This window comes from Anguilla rostrata, chromosome 10 (genome assembly GCF_018555375.3).
Source record: "Anguilla rostrata isolate EN2019 chromosome 10, ASM1855537v3, whole genome shotgun sequence".
Lineage (NCBI taxonomy): Eukaryota > Metazoa > Chordata > Actinopteri > Anguilliformes > Anguillidae > Anguilla > Anguilla rostrata.
This window is the reverse complement of record NC_057942.1, coordinates 40,231,579-40,250,330: the sequence shown is the minus strand read 5'-3', so window position 1 is coordinate 40,250,330 and position 18,752 is coordinate 40,231,579. Positions and strand designations below refer to the sequence as shown.

At 49.4% G+C, this 18,752-nt stretch overlaps 2 protein-coding genes across 3 annotated transcripts in view; both read left to right on the top strand.

Moving 5' to 3' along the window:
• The window catches only part of frmd3 (FERM domain containing 3), a 32,753-nt gene extending 25,144 nt beyond the window's left edge, over positions 1 to 7,609 (top strand). For both annotated transcript variants that reach the window (XM_064297075.1, XM_064297073.1), the window contains exon 14: positions 2,671 to 7,609. In XM_064297075.1, the coding sequence (XP_064153145.1) occupies positions 2,671 to 3,347 (677 nt within the window). In that variant the 3' untranslated portion in view covers positions 3,348 to 7,609. The remainder of the gene's footprint in view (positions 1 to 2,670) is intronic.
• Positions 7,610 to 7,691: 82 nt separating this feature from the next.
• LOC135264508 (uncharacterized) lies at positions 7,692 to 18,752 on the top strand. The gene is made up of 16 exons (XM_064353227.1): positions 7,692 to 8,121; positions 8,582 to 8,614; positions 8,784 to 8,960; positions 9,003 to 10,695; positions 11,503 to 11,611; positions 12,691 to 12,764; positions 13,813 to 13,865; positions 14,151 to 14,298; positions 14,677 to 14,840; positions 15,177 to 15,386; positions 15,523 to 15,620; positions 15,745 to 15,934; positions 16,025 to 16,152; positions 16,280 to 16,396; positions 17,143 to 17,250; positions 18,000 to 18,752. Exons 1-16 carry the CDS (start codon positions 8,095 to 8,097, stop codon positions 18,124 to 18,126), a joined length of 3,456 nt encoding a protein of 1,151 aa, XP_064209297.1. The 5' UTR covers positions 7,692 to 8,094; the 3' UTR covers positions 18,127 to 18,752.

Genomic DNA, 18,752 nt, shown 5'->3' with positions numbered 1-18,752 from the left:
GAGTGTGGAAGTGGTGAGTGGTGGTGCGTGTGAGAGTGTGTGTGCGTGAGGGTGTGTGTGTGTGTGTGAGAGTGTGTGTGTCTGTCAGTGTGTGAGTTAGAGTGTGTGCCTGTCAGTGTGTGAGGGTGTGTGTGTGTGTGTCTGTCTGTCAGCGTGCGTGAGTGTGTCTGTCAGTGTGTGAGCTACAGTGTGAGTGTGTATATATGTGTCTGTCAGTGTGTGTGGGTGTGGGTAAGTGAGCACGTGTCAGTGCATGAGCATGTATTTGAGTATGTTAGAGCACGAGTGTGTGTGGTTGATTTTGGTAGTTTGGTTCTCAATGCTGCTTCAGCTGTTTTGGTGGATGTGTGATCACAGATAGAGTTGCAGAGGGAGCTTATGGGATAATAGGGATCATGGCGGTGATCTTCATTCCTGGTCCTGGTCAGCCGCCGGGTCTGCTGGTTTTTGTTGTTACTTGGCTTTTAATTCAAATTAAAGGAGTCGATTGCACATTTAGCTCACCTCCCCTGGTTTCTTGGGTCTGAATTGGTTGCTGAAATTAAGGTATAAACAAAAACCAGCAGGCCAGAACCAAGAATGAAGATCACTGGATTATGGCAGCTGAGACTGTAGGACGAGCTATGTGACATACAGTATGTTTAACAGACAGTGTGAAAGACAGGGCGAGATATGTGAGTTCTGCATCAGTGCATTATGGGTAAACAGAGTAGTTGTGATGACTGATGACTGTAGTTGAGGATGAGGTGCATTATGGGTGAGGGCACTTGTTAACTGTGTGGGTCTGGGCAGAGGAGAGGTGCATTGTGGGTAAGGGGGGGGGGCAGGAATCTGTCGGCTTGCAGACGCTGTAACCTGACTACAGTTCCACTGCTGATTACATTATCTAATACAGCACTGACAGGAGAGAGCAGCCTTCATCCATCAACTCATACACACACACACACCAAACTCACACACACATACATCATACACACACACACAAAACTCTCACACACACACATACATGGATAAAACACACACACACATACACCATATGGATCAAAAATACACACATACATGAGCAAACACACATACATATATACCTATATTAAACACACTCACACACACACATCAAACACAAAGATAGGTCAAACACACATACACATCGAACACCCTCACAAACACATAGATATGAAACATACATGAACCTACATTCACGCACATGTACATACATCAAATACATGTGTGCACACAACTACATATTCACACACACACACACACAGCTCTCCTGAGACCTGGTCTAAAAATACATACATACATTTTCTGCCTTTTATTCTCTTGCTTCAAACTGTGGTAATCAGGGGGTGTATGAGAGAGGGAGAGAGAGAGAGAGAAAGGGGGAGGGGGAGAAGGAGAAGGAGAGTGCTGAAGGACGAACGGCACCTATTTTTCTGAGGAGAGAGAGAAGCAGTCCAGCTGTAGGTGCATTTGAAGCACTTAAGGCAGCGTATCCTTTTGTTTTCTTGTTTTATTGGCAATTACCCCCTCCTCTGTTTCTCTATCTGTTTTTTCCCCTCCTCTGTCCATCTCTCCATATCTCTGTTTTCCCTTTCTCTCTTTGAACCCTCACCGTGAGGTCATCACAGCCCTTTGTTGACTTTGTTGGCTGTTTCCATAGCAGCAGTTGCCGTCGGTTCTGGAGCAGTTGTTCCCGCCGTTCCCGCTCGCTGATGCAGCTGTTGCCATGGTTACAGTGTTTCCGAGGCGGATTTTCGCGTCCCGACGCGAGCGAAATGGCACCAGACCCCTGATGTATCCCGAGGAATGTCTCTTGCACCCGTGTTGATTGTTTAGATCCATTAAAAGCTCAGCTTACTGCGGAACCTGTGCGAACGAGGATGAGTGTAGCTGGCTAGCGGAACACAGCAGAAATATAGCAATACAGTAAAATAAGGGTGCGTGCATCTGCTGATATCAGTTACCTCTAAGCATCGGGTAATATCATTCTGAATTTCGAAACGCTGGTGCGAAAGAGAGGTCGGAATAGGAGAGGCTGGACTTGGATCACTAAATGAACAGCGCTAAATTAAATAACCCTTCTGATTGCATTATTTAATTTGTCGCTCTGCGAAGATCCAGAGAAATGTGAGTGTCCCGGAATGGTGTCCCGGGCGGGGGTGCGTGTGTGGCATCCGTCTGTAGCCTGAGAGGTGTGTCTTAATCCCGCGCACCAAGGCAGGGGGCACAGGGCCTAAATTTAGCAGCTGTGGTGCCTGTCAGAGTTTCCCCTCCCTTCTGAAGACAAAGAGCAGGCTTATAAACAGGGCCCCGCCCCAGCCCGGCCTCCTGCACAAACCAGCATCTCTCATACCATACCCAGGGAGACTCCGCCACTCCTGCCAACAGCACTCCATACCATCCTAGGACAAGGCTCCGCCACTCTGCACAACCGCATCTCAACACCCAGGGAGACTCCGCCCACTCTCCTGCACAAACCAGCATCTCTCATACCATACCCAGGGACACAGGCTCCGCCCACTCTCCTGCACAAACCAGCATCTCTCATACCATACCCAGGGACACAGGCTCCGCCCACTCTCCTGCACAAGCCTGTATCACTGATACCAAACCCAGGAAAAGGGGGAGGGGCCCAGCGGTGAATCTGAACCCTCTCCTCTCTCTCCGCAGGTGTGATGGCGCTGAAGGATTCGGTCCACCTGTCGCCCCTGCGGCCCCTGCACGGCCAGGCGGGACCAGGGGGGGAGGAGGGGGGCCAGTTCTGCGTCCCGGGGGAGCAGGGCGGCCTCAAACCCGCGAGCGAGGAGCTGCAGACGCACAGCGAGCCGGAGGACCAGGAGGCGGAGGCGGAGGAGGCGCTGACCATCTCGGAGCTGGCCTACAGCCCGTGCGCCAGCATGCTGCCCACGCCCGTGGAGGACGGCGGGGGCGTGGACCTCCTGTTCCAGAGCCCCGTCAAGCTCCTGAAGGAGCTGCACGCCGACCGGCAGCTGGAGGCGGAGCTGGAGGAGGAGCTGGGGGCGGGGCAGAGGGCCGAGGGGGCGGAGCTGCGGGCAGCGGCGGCGGGCGGGGCCCTGGGCGGCGGGGTGCGGCGGCTGGCGGGGCATGCGCAGACTGGGGCCTGCCTGCGCAGCCTGGCCCGCCTGCTCCTGGTGGGCCTGGGCCTGCTCCTGGTGCTCCTGCCGCTCCTGCTGGTGCTCCTGGAGTCCGACATCGACGTCTCCTTCCTGCGAGACATACGGCAGACGCCCGAGTTCCAGCAGTTCCACTACGAGTACTACTGCCCCCTGCGCCGCTGGCTGGTCTGCAAGATCAACGTCGTCATGGAGAAGCTGGGCGCGGACTGAGGGCCGAGGAGCCACGCCCACACCACACCCCGCCTCCACGCGCCCCAGGAACAGCGACGCGGCGTGGTCTCGCCACCAGGGTTGGGGCGGGGCGGGGCGGGGCGGGGCACGGGCGGGGCAGGGCGGGGCGGGGGTTGTTCCTGGGGCGGCAGCGTGGCTGTCCCCCTCAGTCCTGTGTGCTGAAGCACGACACCAGCCTCCTCATGCAAAGTCTTAATATGCACTGAGCAAACGCACCGTTTTAGAGTCCATCTTCATTCATTTAGCAGCAGAGCTACAGAACCTTTAACAGACTATAGAGGGAGTTTCAGGGGGACCAGATGGTCAGGAGCTCTGTCCATCACAGCAGGTCAGAGAGGAGCAGAGATGGCGGTTTCGTAGTGGAAGAGAGGAGCAGAGATGGCGGTTTCTCTGAGGAGAGAGGAGCAGAGATGGCGGTTTCTCTGAGGAGAGAGGAGCAGAGATGGTGGTTTCTCAGTGGAAGAGAAGAGTAGAGATGGCGGTTTCTCAGTGGAAGAGAAGAGTAGAAATGGCGGTTTCTCAGTGGAAGAGAAGAGTAGAGATGGTGGTTTCTCTGAGGAGGTAGGAGCCAAAATGGCGGTTTCTCTGAGGATGTAGGAGCCAAAATGACGGTTTCTCTGAGGATGTAGGAGCCAAAATGGCGGTTTCTCTGAGGAGGTAGGAGCCAAAATGGCGGTTTCTCAGAGGAGGTAGGAGCCAAAATGGTGGTTTCACTGAGTGAAGCAGGGATGGAACCTGCTCTGTAGTCTCTGTTAAAATGTGATCATGTCCAGATCATCATACGTTAATGGTGCATTTTCCATATCAGTAAATTAAAACAGACTGATTCAATTAGAACAATCAGAATTACACCATTTAGACAAAGAGAACATTACACAATATCAATCAAATAATCTTAATTTTACATCCATGCATACACATGAAATATGTAATATTGCAATATATGTAATCAGGAAATTACTGAAGGCTTGTCTACTTTTCCTGCTGTACTGTGTCTTGAGTGACACATACAGGAAGAGTAAAGGCTTGGAAGCACCCCACCCTGGTGAAAAAAAATAGCAACAACCACAGCCTATAGATATATATGTATATTTAAAAAAAATACAAAATTTATGCTGTTTTTAATGTTTTGTACATTTTTATGTAATACGAGTATTTCAGGAATTTTTCAGTCAGAAAAATCTACTTTAACTTATTTAAAGGATTTGCTGGACAGGGTCTGGGGAAATGAGGCTATTTTTAAAGTATAGTGTACTGCTACCGGGACAGGGGATACCTACAAGTTTCTTACTATATATAGCACAATCTTTATCATGCAGACATGGCACTGAATTAATGGAGGTCCTTAGAGCAACGTAGGGTAACTGTTGAAGTGTCGTTTTAAACGCGAGTCAAAACACAGCCATGGGCTCTTTCTGATTGGTCAAAACACAGCCATGGGCTCTTTCTGATTGGTCAAAACACAGCCATGGGCTCTTTCTGATTGGGTTACTGCTCAGTGCCATGTGTCCCCACATTTATAACGCCGAATCACTGGTTCTGCACAGTTTGGAAAGTCCTGGTTGGCTTTTTGCCATGTGATTTCAGGCTTTTTAAACTGTGTGTGTGCTTGCATGCGTGTGCGTGCACGTGTGTGTGTGTGCATGTGTGCGCGCATGCGTGTGCGTATGCTTGTGTGTGTGTGTGTCTGTGTGTTGACTGTGGTGATCTGTCCTAAATGGACTCACTGATTCTGGGTCAGTTACCCCTGATGGTATGCTGCCAGCCTGCCATTGGACATGCATTGTGATTGGACGTGGCTTTCCATACCCATGTGTGAGCCAATCAGAAGCCGTGGGGCGGGGTCTCACAGGAAGGACATCAGACTGAGGCCCCTGCTGGACCAAATTAAAGATGGCCTCACCGTTCCATGAGAAATGGCACATTTAATGCCATGAAGCAAACATCCAAACATCCTGTTGTAAACCTTATACGCATATACACAGTACTTACCCTCTCCTGCATAAGCACTGCTGTACATCTGTGTGTTCATAACCAGCCTCTTGCACTGAGCTTTACTCAGTGAATACTGTAGCTACGCAAGTCTTCTTTCTAGGCCATACAGTGAGCATTCTGATTCAGCACTGAGCACGCTCATTCTGGAGCACTGAGCACTGAGCATGTTCATTCTAGAGCACCGAACTCTCAGCTCATTCTGGAGCACTGAGCACTGAGCATGTTCATTCTAGAGCACTGAACTCTCAGCTCATTCGAGAGCACTGAACACTGAGCATGCTCATTCTGGAGCACTGAGCACTCAACACGCTCATTCTGTGACACTGAGCACTGAGCATACCCATTCTGAGTCAGGCTGTTCTCCATGTGTCTGTTACTCTGGTATTGCCCGTAATATGTGTGTAGTTTCATCACATCGATAATTTAACCTTAACACTTTTTTAAAATAACTTGTCATTTAGCACATGTTGGAATTAATGTATCACTGTAGTGTAAAACCAGGCTATTCTATCAAATAATACAGTATGTTTAGTACACTATAGCATTTCTGCAAAAAAGGCAAACCCTCCCCAGCTTTGCAAAACCTGCGGAACAGAAAATTTTCAGTGAAGGGAAGAAATCCACAACACACACAGGCACATGCGCACACATGCACACAGATGCGCATATGCACGTGCACGCACAAGCATGCACTTGTCCACAGAGGGAAACATGCACACAAGTGCACACACACACACACACACACACACAAATGTGCAAAAACATGCGCAAATGCACACATGCTTTAAATGTACTACAAAGTGTCAGCCAAGGAAATGCAGGCACGTGGGTGAAGTTCCTGCACATTTCCTGCAGCTTTATTAAGCTTTGACCTGTATGAAGGATGCAAGTACTGTAACATGAGAAGGCCTGTAGAGAACAATAGCACTGTAGCATCTCCCGGTATGTCTATCCCCATCTCACATATATGCATGCATTCCATATGTAAACTTAAGCAGTAGACATCATATAAAACAAACACAGCGAATGCGTTGTGTGTGCAGTTTACACTAGTACAGGCTTCCTCTGTCTTACGCAAAATGCACATGGTTAGATTCACCATCTAAGCCGCCGCAAAGACCTGTTTTAGACACAAGTACTGGCTGCAGTTACAGCACATACACGTTTCAGCTTTTTATCTGTACAAAAAAGCAGCTATATAAACGTTTGCCTGTTTAGATGGTGCGCTGTAAAATCTGTGTAAGTCATACCTGTTTCGTTATCCGCCCCCCCCCCCCCCAAAAAAAAGTTCAGATTCAGGGGGAAAAAACGCACTGGTTGTACAGTCCCTGTTCATAACCTTACGGAAATGTTATGTCTTATGCACAGATTTTACAGAGCTGCATGCTAAAACCACAAGTAGTAAGTGTGAAAACATATTATATCCGTTACTGCACACCCCTAGCCATGCGTTCCATAACCGTATGATTGATAAACTAATGCGTAAACAAACACGAAGGCTGTTACATTCTGTATAGCAACAGAAAGAAAAAAGAAAATAACCAGATATTTAATCATCCTTATAATGCTACCATACATTAGGACGTGTTTTGTAACCCCCCGCATTCATACTGCATATTGAAAAGTTATGCTTTTTTAAAATTAACTGTTTTAACAGTCGCGTGTTGTTGAATGTTACATTAACTGCTGACAGTGCGTGCAATCAGGAACCGGAAGAGGGTTATCAATCGCATTTCTCACATTCATTGAATTTGGAGCAAATCAGTCATTGCTAGCTCTTATTTTTAAAACTCACATTGCTGATGTCCAATCCCACGTGAACATGGCTGGATGAATACAAACTAATGCAAACCTCACATCAAATTGTCAGGCAGGTGGGAGAAATTTGTATTTTAAAAATGTTACAAAGAAGGACTCTAATTATGCATTTTTTTGTTGTTGAATGGGCATGTATAATGTGTACAGATTGTGTTGGCACGGTTAACAGCATTTATGTAGTTATTTATCAGTTTGTAGAAATTGTGCGTTGTTATCAGTTTTTAGAAGCTGTTTTGTCATTTGACCCCTTTTAACTTCAACTCTGGGAGGAATTGGAAAAAAAGTTCCTTCGCGGTATTACCGATGCTGGAACATTAAGCCTTATGAACTTTGTAAAGTGAATTTTGAATGTTTGTATGTTCAAACAAAATATGGATTGTTTTATATGTTATTACTGCCACAATAAAATCCCAAATTAATATCGAAAATGCTGGTATACACGTGTTATATTTTTCCAGTGCAAAGTATATGCATACCAAAAGAGATCAAACAACAAAGTAGTTCAAATGTGGAGGTTTCGCTTCCGATTATTCCGGACAGACTTCTCAGTTTTAGCGGTCCAATGCTAAACTGACGGATCAGTCTCTTGCAACGTCGGAGCTACTTTGGAATTTAACAGCTATCCCGTTTCTGCTCTCAGCTTGTGCAGCTACTTTAGTTACCCTTTACCTGTGGTCATGTTCTGTGCTACTTTTATGGTATCATCGGGTATCCATATGTCTTCCACCGTTAAAACGATAATACTGTCCTGCAGTACGTCAGCTAACTGGCTACTTGTAGCAGGCAGCCAGCACGTAAACACACGGCGACTACCTCAGTTCTGTCGCTGAAACGCGTTAGCTGCTATGATTTCCGCTTTGCGAGCGTGGCCAGGTCGCTATAGTAACACCTGGGTTAGAAGCACGCACTTCAAATGGGGTCTGAGCGTACGCATCTCCCGGTATGTCCCTTATTTTAATTTTCAGGACTGAAAAAAGAATTACAGATTGTATAGTTTATATCTTCAGCAGCTAAAATGGAGAGAATGAACTGTTGTATTGAGCTACCTGTTGTATTGAATCACCATTGGCTGATTTGTAGAAAACGCGGTTATGTAGCTTGCATCAGTCCCGTGCATGTACATTACCTAACTTTACACAAATTTACGTTTGCAATAACCTGACAAGCGAACTAGATAAATAATGCAGCAAACGGCAATTGAACAGTTGGCTACTCCGGGAAGTTTTTTGCTCCGTCATCACCCTTATAGCCTTCCAAGCAAGCACAGAGATACTGCGACAGCGAAAGATTCTGTTTGACCTGATTTTGTAACGCTGCTGATTTATGATGAGACGGGTGTAGAGTCTGTGCGCGTTGATGAGATGTTTCACGTGACGTTTGATCACTCTGTTGACGTACAGGTGGCACGCGACAGAGAACTTAATCAGGCTCAGGTATGAATAACAATGCGTTCAACACCTTAACACAACTGATCTTGTATATGGAACACATATATACGTATATGGAGACATTTTTATCTTCAATTATTTTTTTATATCCGTGATATAATTAGTGAGTGTGAGCTGAGCCCCCTGTATTGCTTACCTGATTTTTGGCTTCCAGACCCCCACACCCCGGCCCAGCACCCCACATTTGGACACCCTCAGAACCAAGCGCCTGCAGTTCTTCAGCAAATACGAGAGCGTCCAGAAATCCAAAAGTACAGCTCCCCATGCAGACGGGCCAAGCGACAAGCTGGTCTCTGTGTGCAACGACCCGGTCTCTGTGTGCGACGGGCCGGTCTCTGTGTACAATGGGCCGGTCTCTGTGTGCAATGGGCAGGTCTCTGTGTGCGACGGGCCGGTCTCTGTGTGCAATGGGCCTGTCTCTACGGACCCGGCCGCGGGCGTGGCAGAACTGGACCCCCTGCTGTTACGGGACTCCGGTGTGCCGGAACACCGGAAGCTTCGGCACGTGCTAGCCTGGGCTCAGAACTTCATCAGAACCGGGCCCACGGACCCTCCTGCTGTGGGTCAGGGACGTGTGTCTCCCACAAACACCGACCGTGTGACAAATGCAAAATCCAGTCATGTGACTCTTACCAACAGGGAAGAATTACCCACCAGGCAGGTTCTCCAGTCCCCAGAAATTTATTTTTCACCCCAGTCCTGCACCCTCTCCCCACCCAGCTCTGAGCCTCAGTCCCATCTTCAATCCCAACCCTGCCTTGAGCCTGATCCCCTGCCCCACCCCCTCTCCCAAACCTGCCTTGAGCCTGACCCCCTGACCTGCCCCCTCTCCCAGCCCTGCCCTGGGCCCCACCCCCTGCCCCGCCCCCTCTCCCAGCCCTGCCCTGAGCCCCACCCCCTGCCCCGCCCCCTCTCCCAGCCCCACCTCCCGTTACAGGCTGGATCCAGCGTCTATGAGACCTACCTCATGTGTGTTGCTCGTTTGAGATGCAAGGAGATGCAGGGTCATGAGGAGGTGCAGCTGGGCTGCGGGGAGACGCAGGGTCGTAAGGAGGCGCAGCTGAGCTACAAGGAGGCGCAGGGCCATAAGGAGGCGCGGCTGGGATGCAGGGAGACGCAGGGCCATAAGGAGGTGCAGCTGGGCTGCAGGGAGACGCAGGGTTATAAGGAGGTGCAGCTGGGATGCAGGGAGATGCAGGAACTTAAGGAGGCGCAGCTGGGCTGCAGGGAGGCACAGGGCCGTAAGGAGGCGCAGCTGGGCTGCAGGGAGACACAGGGCCATAAGGAGGCGCAGCTGAGCTGCAGGGAGGCACAGGGCTTTAAGGAGGTGCAGCTGGGCTGCAGGGAGATGCAGGGTCATGAGGAGGCTCAGCTGAGCTTCAGGGAGGTGCAAGGCCGTAAGGAGGTGCTAGGCAAAGAGAGAGCAGGCAGACTACAATCTCAGTGTGTTGACACCAGTGATAACAGATGTATGAATCTCACTAGAGTGATTAAGGATTTAAACAGCTCAAACTGTGAGAGGGGAGAGGGCAGGAGTCTGGCAGTGTGCACACTTTCACCTGTATCTGTTCTGGAGGAGATGCTTCCTTATGCAGCTACACATGTAATTACACCTGCTGACCACACAACCACGGAACTACCCACATACTCACCTACTGACCAAACAACCGCAGAACTACATGCAAACACACCTGCTGATCACACAATCGCAGAGCTTCCCGCTAACACACCTCTTGACCACACAACTGCAGAACTACATGCAAACACACCTGCTGTCTATTCAACCATGGATTTACCTGCAGACACTCCTGCCGACCATACAACCACGGAACTACCCACATACTCACCTGACCATACAACTACAGATTTACCTGCAGACACATCCGCTGACCACACAACCACAGAGCGACCTGCTAACACACCTGCTGACTGCACAACCACAGAGCGACCTGGTCCTGCCCCAGCAGAAGCCCCAGTGAGAGAGGCGCACTCAGGAGGGCAGGACGGGTGTCGCAGGGGTTCTGACGAAGGGAAGAAGCGGACCGTTGAAGGAAAGAAACCAGCAGGTACCACAATGCACTGCAGCAACACCTGTTCCTCTGTTCCCCGTTGCGCTAATGTACAATGCATTTCACACACACTTAATGATTGATTGGTACATCAACCAATAAGAAAACTCTCAGGAATAACATCAAATTAGTTTGTCAAGCTATCGCTGTGTCCTGGCAACGTTGTGTTCAGGGTCTTTGTAACGCTGTTGTTTTCTCATGGTAACGCTGGTGTTCAGGGTCAGTGTAACGCTGTGTTCAGGTTCAGTGTAACGCTGTTGTTTCCTCTTGGTAACGCTGTTGTTTCCTCTTGGTTACGCTGTGTTCAGGTTCAGTGTAACGCTGTTGTTTTCTCATGGTAACGCTGTGTTCAGGGTCAGTGTAACGCTGTGTTCAGGTTCAGTGTAATGCTGTTGTTTTCTCTTGGTAACGCTGTGTTCAGGTTCAGTGTAACGCTGTTGTTTTCTCTCGGTTACGCTGTGTTCAGGTTCAGTGTAACGCTGTTGTTTTCTCTCGGTAACGCTGTGTTCAGGTTCAGTGTAACGCTGTTGTTTTCTCTCGGTTACGCTGTGTTCAGGTTCAGTGTAACGCTGTTGTTTTCTCTCGGTTACGCTGTGTTCAGGTTCAGTGTAACGCTGTGTTCAGGTTCAGTGTAACGCTGTTGTTTTCTCTTGGTAACGCTGTGTTCAGGTTCAGTGTAACGCTGTTGTTTTCTCTCGATAACGCTGTGTTCAGGTTCAGTGTAACGCTGTTGTTTTCTCTCGGTTACGCTGTGTTCAGGTTCAGTGTAACGCTGTTGTTTTCTCTCGGTTACGCTGTGTTCAGGTTCCGCGCCCAGACGGGCCGTTAGCGCCGGCTCCTCACGCCGCCGGAGGTTCTGGGAAAAGTCCAGCATGCTGTGGTCATCCTACCCCGAGTGGACACTGCTGCCGAGGTGAGACACCCGCCAATCACAAGAAACCCACCAATCACTGAGCCATGACTGATTGTGAAACCCGCCCCATTCTCATACAGCCGTCACTCAGTTTATTGGATAACCCTCCATGGAATCAAAAGTCCTGATGGAGCTTTTGTCCAGGATTACCACACACCTGAAGAGTTTACCTGCTCAGCACCGTAACTGCTCACTGGAGCAGAAGGGATCATAAGCCTCATCATTTGAGCTAAGTGTCCCCCCTGCACAGCTGATATTCCCCTGTGCCCCTGATATTTTTTCAGATTAACAGCAGTCTGATGCGGGGGTAAATTCAGTTGGTTTTTGGAAAGCCCATTGTCCCGATTCTGTCCGTCACCGGGTAGCCCTGCATTCTACCTGTGAAGACAAGCAGTTGCCGTGGAAACAGAACAACCATCTGACAGGCAGTCAGAATGTTTTCGCTTTTTGATTTGTGAGTCTCGGCTCTTTGGAAAACTGCAGCTCTCTCACCCTGTCAGAATGGGTATAAGCAATGAGTAGAAATACACCTGGTTTTAACTCCTTTATTCTTCTACAGCTCTGCTAACATTCAGCTAATGATACTGTCCTTGGATGAATGCATCTCATTCATCATATGACTGAGTTTCATTATCATGTTTAAAATCATGTCAGCTGTGTGTACCCAGAATGTTAGCATAGGGTTGGGTATTTGTCTGTACTTGTGTTTATCAAACTATTGTCAGCACTGTCTTGTGAGTTGCTCTTTGCTGGGCAACAGTTTTTGGGACAGAACAACATATACAATTTTTTTATCCTTATTTAAAATCCTTTTAATCCTTTTGGATTTTTTGGAAATTTCAAACAAACATGAGCAGGCATGAATTTCCAAGGTTGTGGTGCCATCTGCTGGTGAGTTTGTTTACTACAAAATGCCACCAATAAGGAAGAGCACAGGTCATTCAAACTCATTTACCTCTCTCTTTCTCCCTCCCTCTCTTTTTCTTTCTGCTCATCCTGCTCTCTCATTTCCTATCTCCCTCTCTCTCTCCATCTATCCTCCTCCTGCCCCCTGCTCATCTTGCTCTCCCTGTCTGCAGTATGAAATCGTCCAATCGGCCGGCGGCCACCTCTTCCTCTGTGGCTGACTGCCCTCCCCAGGACTCCGCCCTCAGTGAGTAGTACTGTAGCTGGCCCCGCCCCCTGTATCAAAGGATGAGTCAACTGAGCCCTGTGGTGCTGCGCTCTGTAAACAAACTCTGCTTAACCACAGAGCTTCCGGGATATCAGCACTGAAAGGTGGGGGGATATCAGCACTGAAAGGTCAGGGTATATCAGCACTGAGAGCTGAGGGGATATCAGCACGGAGAGCTCAGGGATATCGGCACTGAGAGCTGGGGGGATATCAGCACCGAAAGGTGGGGGGATATCAGCACTGAAAGTTCAGGGGATATCAGCACTGAGAACTGAATGGATATCAGCACTGCGAGCTGAACGGATATCAGCAAAGAGAGCTGGGTGATATCAGCACTGACACCTATGGGAATATAAGCACAAAGCTGGGGGGATATCAGCACTGAGAGCTGAGGGAATATCAGCAATCTCAGGCAATATGGACTCTAATCTGAGGGGTGTAAATTTGATTATGTTTGTGGTCGACTGCTCTCTGTCCCCTGGCATAAACAGCACCAGGCCGTTCTTGTTTTTGTGATATTTCATCTCCCTGCAGTCATGAGACCCACAAAGCACTTCTCTGTACTCCGGCTACGAGCCTACGCTCTTTCAAAGTTAAAAACCTGTTTTTGATGAAAACAATACCAGCAACGTACCCTGTGTTCCTGGCCAACCCTGTTTCAGCATATCATATAGCAATATAAAATACATCTGAAATTGATCACGTTCTCGTATTGAAAATGGCAGCAGTGTACTGAAACCGCACTGAAAATATTGTGAAACTGTGCTGTAATGCCCTGAGACTGCATTGCACAGTAATGCAGTGAAACTGTGCTGTAATGCCCTGATACCGCATTGCACAGTAATGCAGTGAAACTGTGCTGTAATGCCCTGAGACTGCATTGCACAGTAATGCAGTGAAACTGTGCTGTAATGCCCTGAGACTGCATTGCACCGTAATGCAGTGAAACTGCGCTGTAATGCAGTTGAACTGCACTGTGTTGAAACCACACTGTGCTGAAACTGCACTCAAAGCTGCTCTCCTCCAGGCCCAGACCCCAGCCTTCTGAAAGACAGCATTCGTCCTCCGCATCATCACGGGGTGAGAGATCCTCTTCATGCTTCATTTAAACAAAACAAAAAGCCAAACTGTTAAAAAAATCCGGAAAAGCCAAACTGTTCCCCCCTCACCCTGCATGGAACACATGACTGTTTTTTCCACAAGGCAAACGTCCCTCCAGCAAGAGGCTTTGTGTCAGGAATTCTGTCTTATTTCGGGATGGCTTTGCCACTGCTCTCCTTTTCAGACTCAGTGTGATTGGTTCTTTATTTTATATTGGATCTTTTATATTGTAACTTTGTTGAGTAATGTTGTTTCCACCACCAGCAGCCAGGGGGCACTGTCTTCGAACAGTGGCTGTCTCTTCCTGATGAGCTGTGGATGGGCATCCTGAAGCTGATGTCCCATGGTGACCTGTGCCACGTAGCGCAAACCTGCCATCGCCTGTGCAGACTGGCCAATGACAGAACACTGTGTAAGCTCCACCTCCTTACAGGGCTGTCCCAGCCAATTACAGGACTCAGAACAGTGACGAAAGAGGCCAGGGTGTTCTGTATGATTTTGAGGATGAATTATGCTTAGTCTCCAAACTCAAACCCACAGGAAGCTCTATGGAGAAAGGCAAATTGGTATGAACCCAACAATGGAGCCTTGTGGTACCCCTATCTGAGCCTGGCCTATCTGGCCTATCTGAGCCTGGCCTATCTGGCCTCTCTGAGCCTGGCTCTGATGTCACCGGGGGGAAACCTGGCCTCACAGAGGCAGACTTAACACTCCTCTGCCTCCTCCTCCTCCTCCTCCTCAAGGATTAACAGATTCTCCTTTCCTTTCTCTCCCTCTTCTGTCTCTGTAGGGCAGGTGGTGAGGATTGAGAACAGCACGTGTCTGAATGCCGATTGGCTGAGCAGCATAGGGAGGCGTGGCCCTGGCAGCCTGACCCTGTACAGGTGCACGGACAAGCATGTCACTGCGCGAGGCCTGGAGGAGCTGTTCGCCCAATCCGGTGGCTCCCTGAGGGTACGGCTACGACACCCTGCCCGCCCTTACTGTGGGCGGCCTTTAGAGTAGTGCCCCCTGCTGGCTGATCTGGTCCCCTCTGTAACAAGTGACAGATGCTGTTGTGTCAGAACTGTGTCCCAGTCTGTGTGTGTGTCCCAGAGATCAGTCTGTCAGTGTCCCAGTCTGTCTGTGTCCTAGCAGTCTGTCTACAGCGGCCATTTGTGTGAAAACGCACAGGAGCTGACCGAGCTCCTTCAGTCCTGTAGAGGATTACAGCAGAAGCGGACCCGTCATTGCGTGTCGGTGCATTTAAACAACATCGTGTTAAGGGACGTGCTGATTGGTGCGTTTCAGAAGCTGCGCATTGTGAGCTGCAGCGGACCCGGTCTCCATGGAGACAAGCTGCTGCTCCCCTGCAGCCGGCACTGCGCTCGCCTGACCGACGTGGACGTGAGCTGGACCGGCGCCACGGATACCGGCGTCGCTGCGCTCGCTAGCGCCACCAGCAGGCAAGGCCTGTGTACAGCGCAAGCACTGAACACACTAACACACGTGACTGCAGGGGTGCAGTTCAGTCTTCTGTAAAAGAAAGATGCCTGATGTATAAGTCAGAAGCGCATTCATTAGCAGTGGGTTTGGGTCAGTCCCCATGTGACTGTGATGTCACTGTGTGGCATTGTGATGTCACTGTTTAACGACTTCATCTTTCTTCCCTTGCAGTCTGGAGAGCGTGGTAATCAATGGATGCAACATAACCGACAGGGTCTTTAAAATTATCGCCAAAAGACATGGAGGAAGGTAGAACACACACTATCGATCTCATACAAACTCACACACGTAAACACATGTAAACACACACACACACACACACACTGCGCATATGCTCATTTACTGACACACAGCCCCTGTGTCTGTGTTGTAGCCTCCGCAGGTTAGAGGTTTTCGGGTGCCGGGGTCTCAGTGCCCCGTCTCTGAGCGCCATGGCGACGGATTGCCCCGACCTGAAAGCGTTGAACCTCGGGAAGCTTCCGAAGATCACGGAGGCGTGTCTGACCTTCATCACCGGCCGGCTCAGGCGGCTGACCTCCCTCGACCTGACGGGACTGGCTGTGGTGAGGCTCCCGTGTCCCCGGTCCCCGCTTTGCGCCTGGCCCCCCGTCCCCAGGTGTGACTTGTGAGGACGCGTTTCTCCTGTCCCGCAGGTGCGAGATCACACCGTGCACCTGATAGCGCGTCAGTGCCCCGAGCTCCAGGACCTCACGCTCCGCAGCTGCCCCTCCGTCACCGACCGCAGCCTGATCGAGATTAGCACCTACAGCGCCTCCATCAGGTCATACACTGTACTGCACCGCATAACTACAGCACCTCCTACATGACATATACTGCACTGCATATTTCCAGCACTTCCATCCAGTGAGTGTTGCAGGTACCTGGATGTGAGTGTGTGTGTGTTACAGATACCTGGATGTGAGTGGCTGTTCAGCTGTGACAGATTTGGGGATTCAGGCGATTTCCATGGCCTGCCAGTGTCTTCAGTACCTGGACCTCAGCTCCACCAAAACCAGCAACAAAGGGTATGCTTCCGCCCGTCTGTCTGTCTATCTGTGTGTGTCTGTCTGTACCTGTCTGTGTGTGTGTGTGTGTGTCTGTCTGTCTGTATGTCTGTACCTGCCTGTCTGTCTGTGTGTCATCTCCAGTGCTGTGCAGTGATCAAAGAACTCTGGGGATGGACAAACGGACAGCTGCAGCTTGGCCATGATCTGTAAGACGGGCCTCAGCGTCTGCGGGGCCACAGTGCGGGGGTGTCCGTGTGGTTCAGGGTTCGAGGGCACACTCGGACCCAGCAGGGTCTGCTCTGATCTCTGGGCTATTTAGAGCCCTGGGCACATGCTCATTACCACGCCCCCGGTGACTGTAACCATGGCTCCCACAGATCAGCAGGCTGTTCCGCATCACAATACCTAGCTAGCGCTGTCCCGTAACTATGCCAACAGACATACTCCCCTTCTCCCGCTGCTGGTAATTGTTCACAGTAGCGGGGCAGTGTGTTCCTTATAATGAACCTGCCCTTAGACATGAGCTTATTCAAAAAGTGTCTGTCCATCAGCGTGTTTTAGATGTTGCTGTGTTGTGCGCTGTGCTGTGTTAGATGTGCCTGTGCGCTGTGCTGTGTTAGATGTGCCTGTGCACTGTGCTGTGTTAGATGTGCCTGTGCGCTGTGCTGTGTTAGATGTGCCTGTGCACTGTGCTGTGTTAGATGTGCCTGTGCCCTGTGCTGTGTTAGATGCTGTATTACATGCCCTCAGTCTCTCCTGCTCAGAGTCCGTCTCCTGGCCAGTTACGGCTCCAGGCAGCTGCACACAGTCAAACTCAGCTTCTGCTACATCTGCCAGGACTCCCTCCGGAAACTGTGCCGATACCACCGAGGGTAAACCTCCTGCCCTCCTCACAACCCCCTCTCCAGCCTCTCTCGTCCCTGTCTGTCTCCTGTCCAGTCTCTCCTCTCCCCACTGTCTCCTCCCTGTCTCTCTCTCATCTCCACTACTTCCTGTCTTCCTTTTTCTCTAATCCCTGTCTCTCTCTTCCTACTCTCTCTTCCCTGTCTTTCTCTGTCTCTCTCTCTCTTTCTCCTCCCAGTCTCCCTCTCCTCCCTTTGTCTTCTCTGTCTCTCTCCCAACTCTCCTCTCTGTCTTTCTCTTTCTCTCTCCCATTGTACGCAGTGTTTATTTGTGTCCGAAAATTCCCCTTTGGTAATCCCCGTGAAGAACAGTGCCACTTATAAACACTGTCGACTGCCGCTGAAGATGCTGAGAGAAGGAGGCTCTTGATTCGGCTCCATTCCCACACTTATGAAACCGATTTATGAAAAGCAGCCTTTGTCCCGCATTTGGCCAAATACCCGGCTCTTTGTTCTCAACGGACTCTTACCGTTGAAAGCCGAAACATTTCAGTTTGACGGTCTCATAAACGCTTGTGCAGAACCGTGGCAGCGGACATTCTGTACTGTAAGACAGCACCAGAATTACCATTTAGAACCTCCTGCTAACACGCAGAACCAGAGAGGGTAGAAGGAACACAGGAGCTGAGTTACCGGTGTGTGGTGTAGCTTGTGGGGTATAACTCTGCCTAATAAAAGTTCTCTCAGGTGTAGCTGAGCTCAGTGTCTTTGATCCTCAGGCTGCGGCTTCTCCATCTCTATGGTGCCTGCGACTTCCACAACGTCCAGGAGCTCCGACGCATCAGCCCCAGCCTGGAGGCCAAGTGCGACCTCACCTGCGCGACCCCACCTGGGCGGCCTCATTAACTGCACACCTGGACCGCATTAACCCGGTCACCTGTCATTCAGTCGGTCATTAAGCCCGAACACACCAGAGTATTTAAATACTGCACCTGTCGTTTGTGTGGTTCAGTACTGTACTGGTCATTTGTATATAAATAGACTTAGAATTAAAACGCTTGTATAAAGTCTTCACTCTGGTAGTTGTTTGATAAAAAAAGCCAAATAATTATAATTGTAAGAAAACTGTTGAAATAACATTGTAACGTTATTTTAAATTTATGTAAATAATCAAATCCAAAATCTGTAAATGTTTGTGTTTTATTTTTAGTTAACTATTAAAATAGTTTGCCTCTATTCTGGGGTTAGTCTAAAACCTTTAGATTACACAAATATTGACCTCCAGCATTAGCGCTTCAGATAAACTTAGAGTGGGAATTCTGAGGAGTATTAAGTGTATGTGACTCAAATGAAAGACACGAGTCAATCAATAACTCGGGTTACATCCGGATGTGCTGCCGGTGGCCATTCTGACCAAGGTGAAAGAAAATGAGGAAATTATTACAGAAGAAACAAGCGTCTTGTGTAATCACCGGCGCACTTCTTTAAACTGTAAGCTATTAAACTACGAAGCTATTAAACTGTAAGCCTAA

What these genes read in the sequence shown, in the direction of transcription:
- LOC135264508 (XM_064353227.1), top strand. Translation starts at nt 8,095, where the DNA reads ATGGGGTCTGAGCGTACGCATCTCCCG. An exon ending in TGAAGGAAAGAAACCAGCAG is followed by an intron (nt 10,696 to 11,502) that starts GTACCACAATGC and finishes CGCTGTGTTCAG; the next exon opens with GTTCCGCGCCCAGACGGGCC. An exon ending in ACCTACAGCGCCTCCATCAG is followed by an intron (nt 16,153 to 16,279) that starts GTCATACACTGT and finishes TGTGTGTTACAG; the next exon opens with ATACCTGGATGTGAGTGGCT.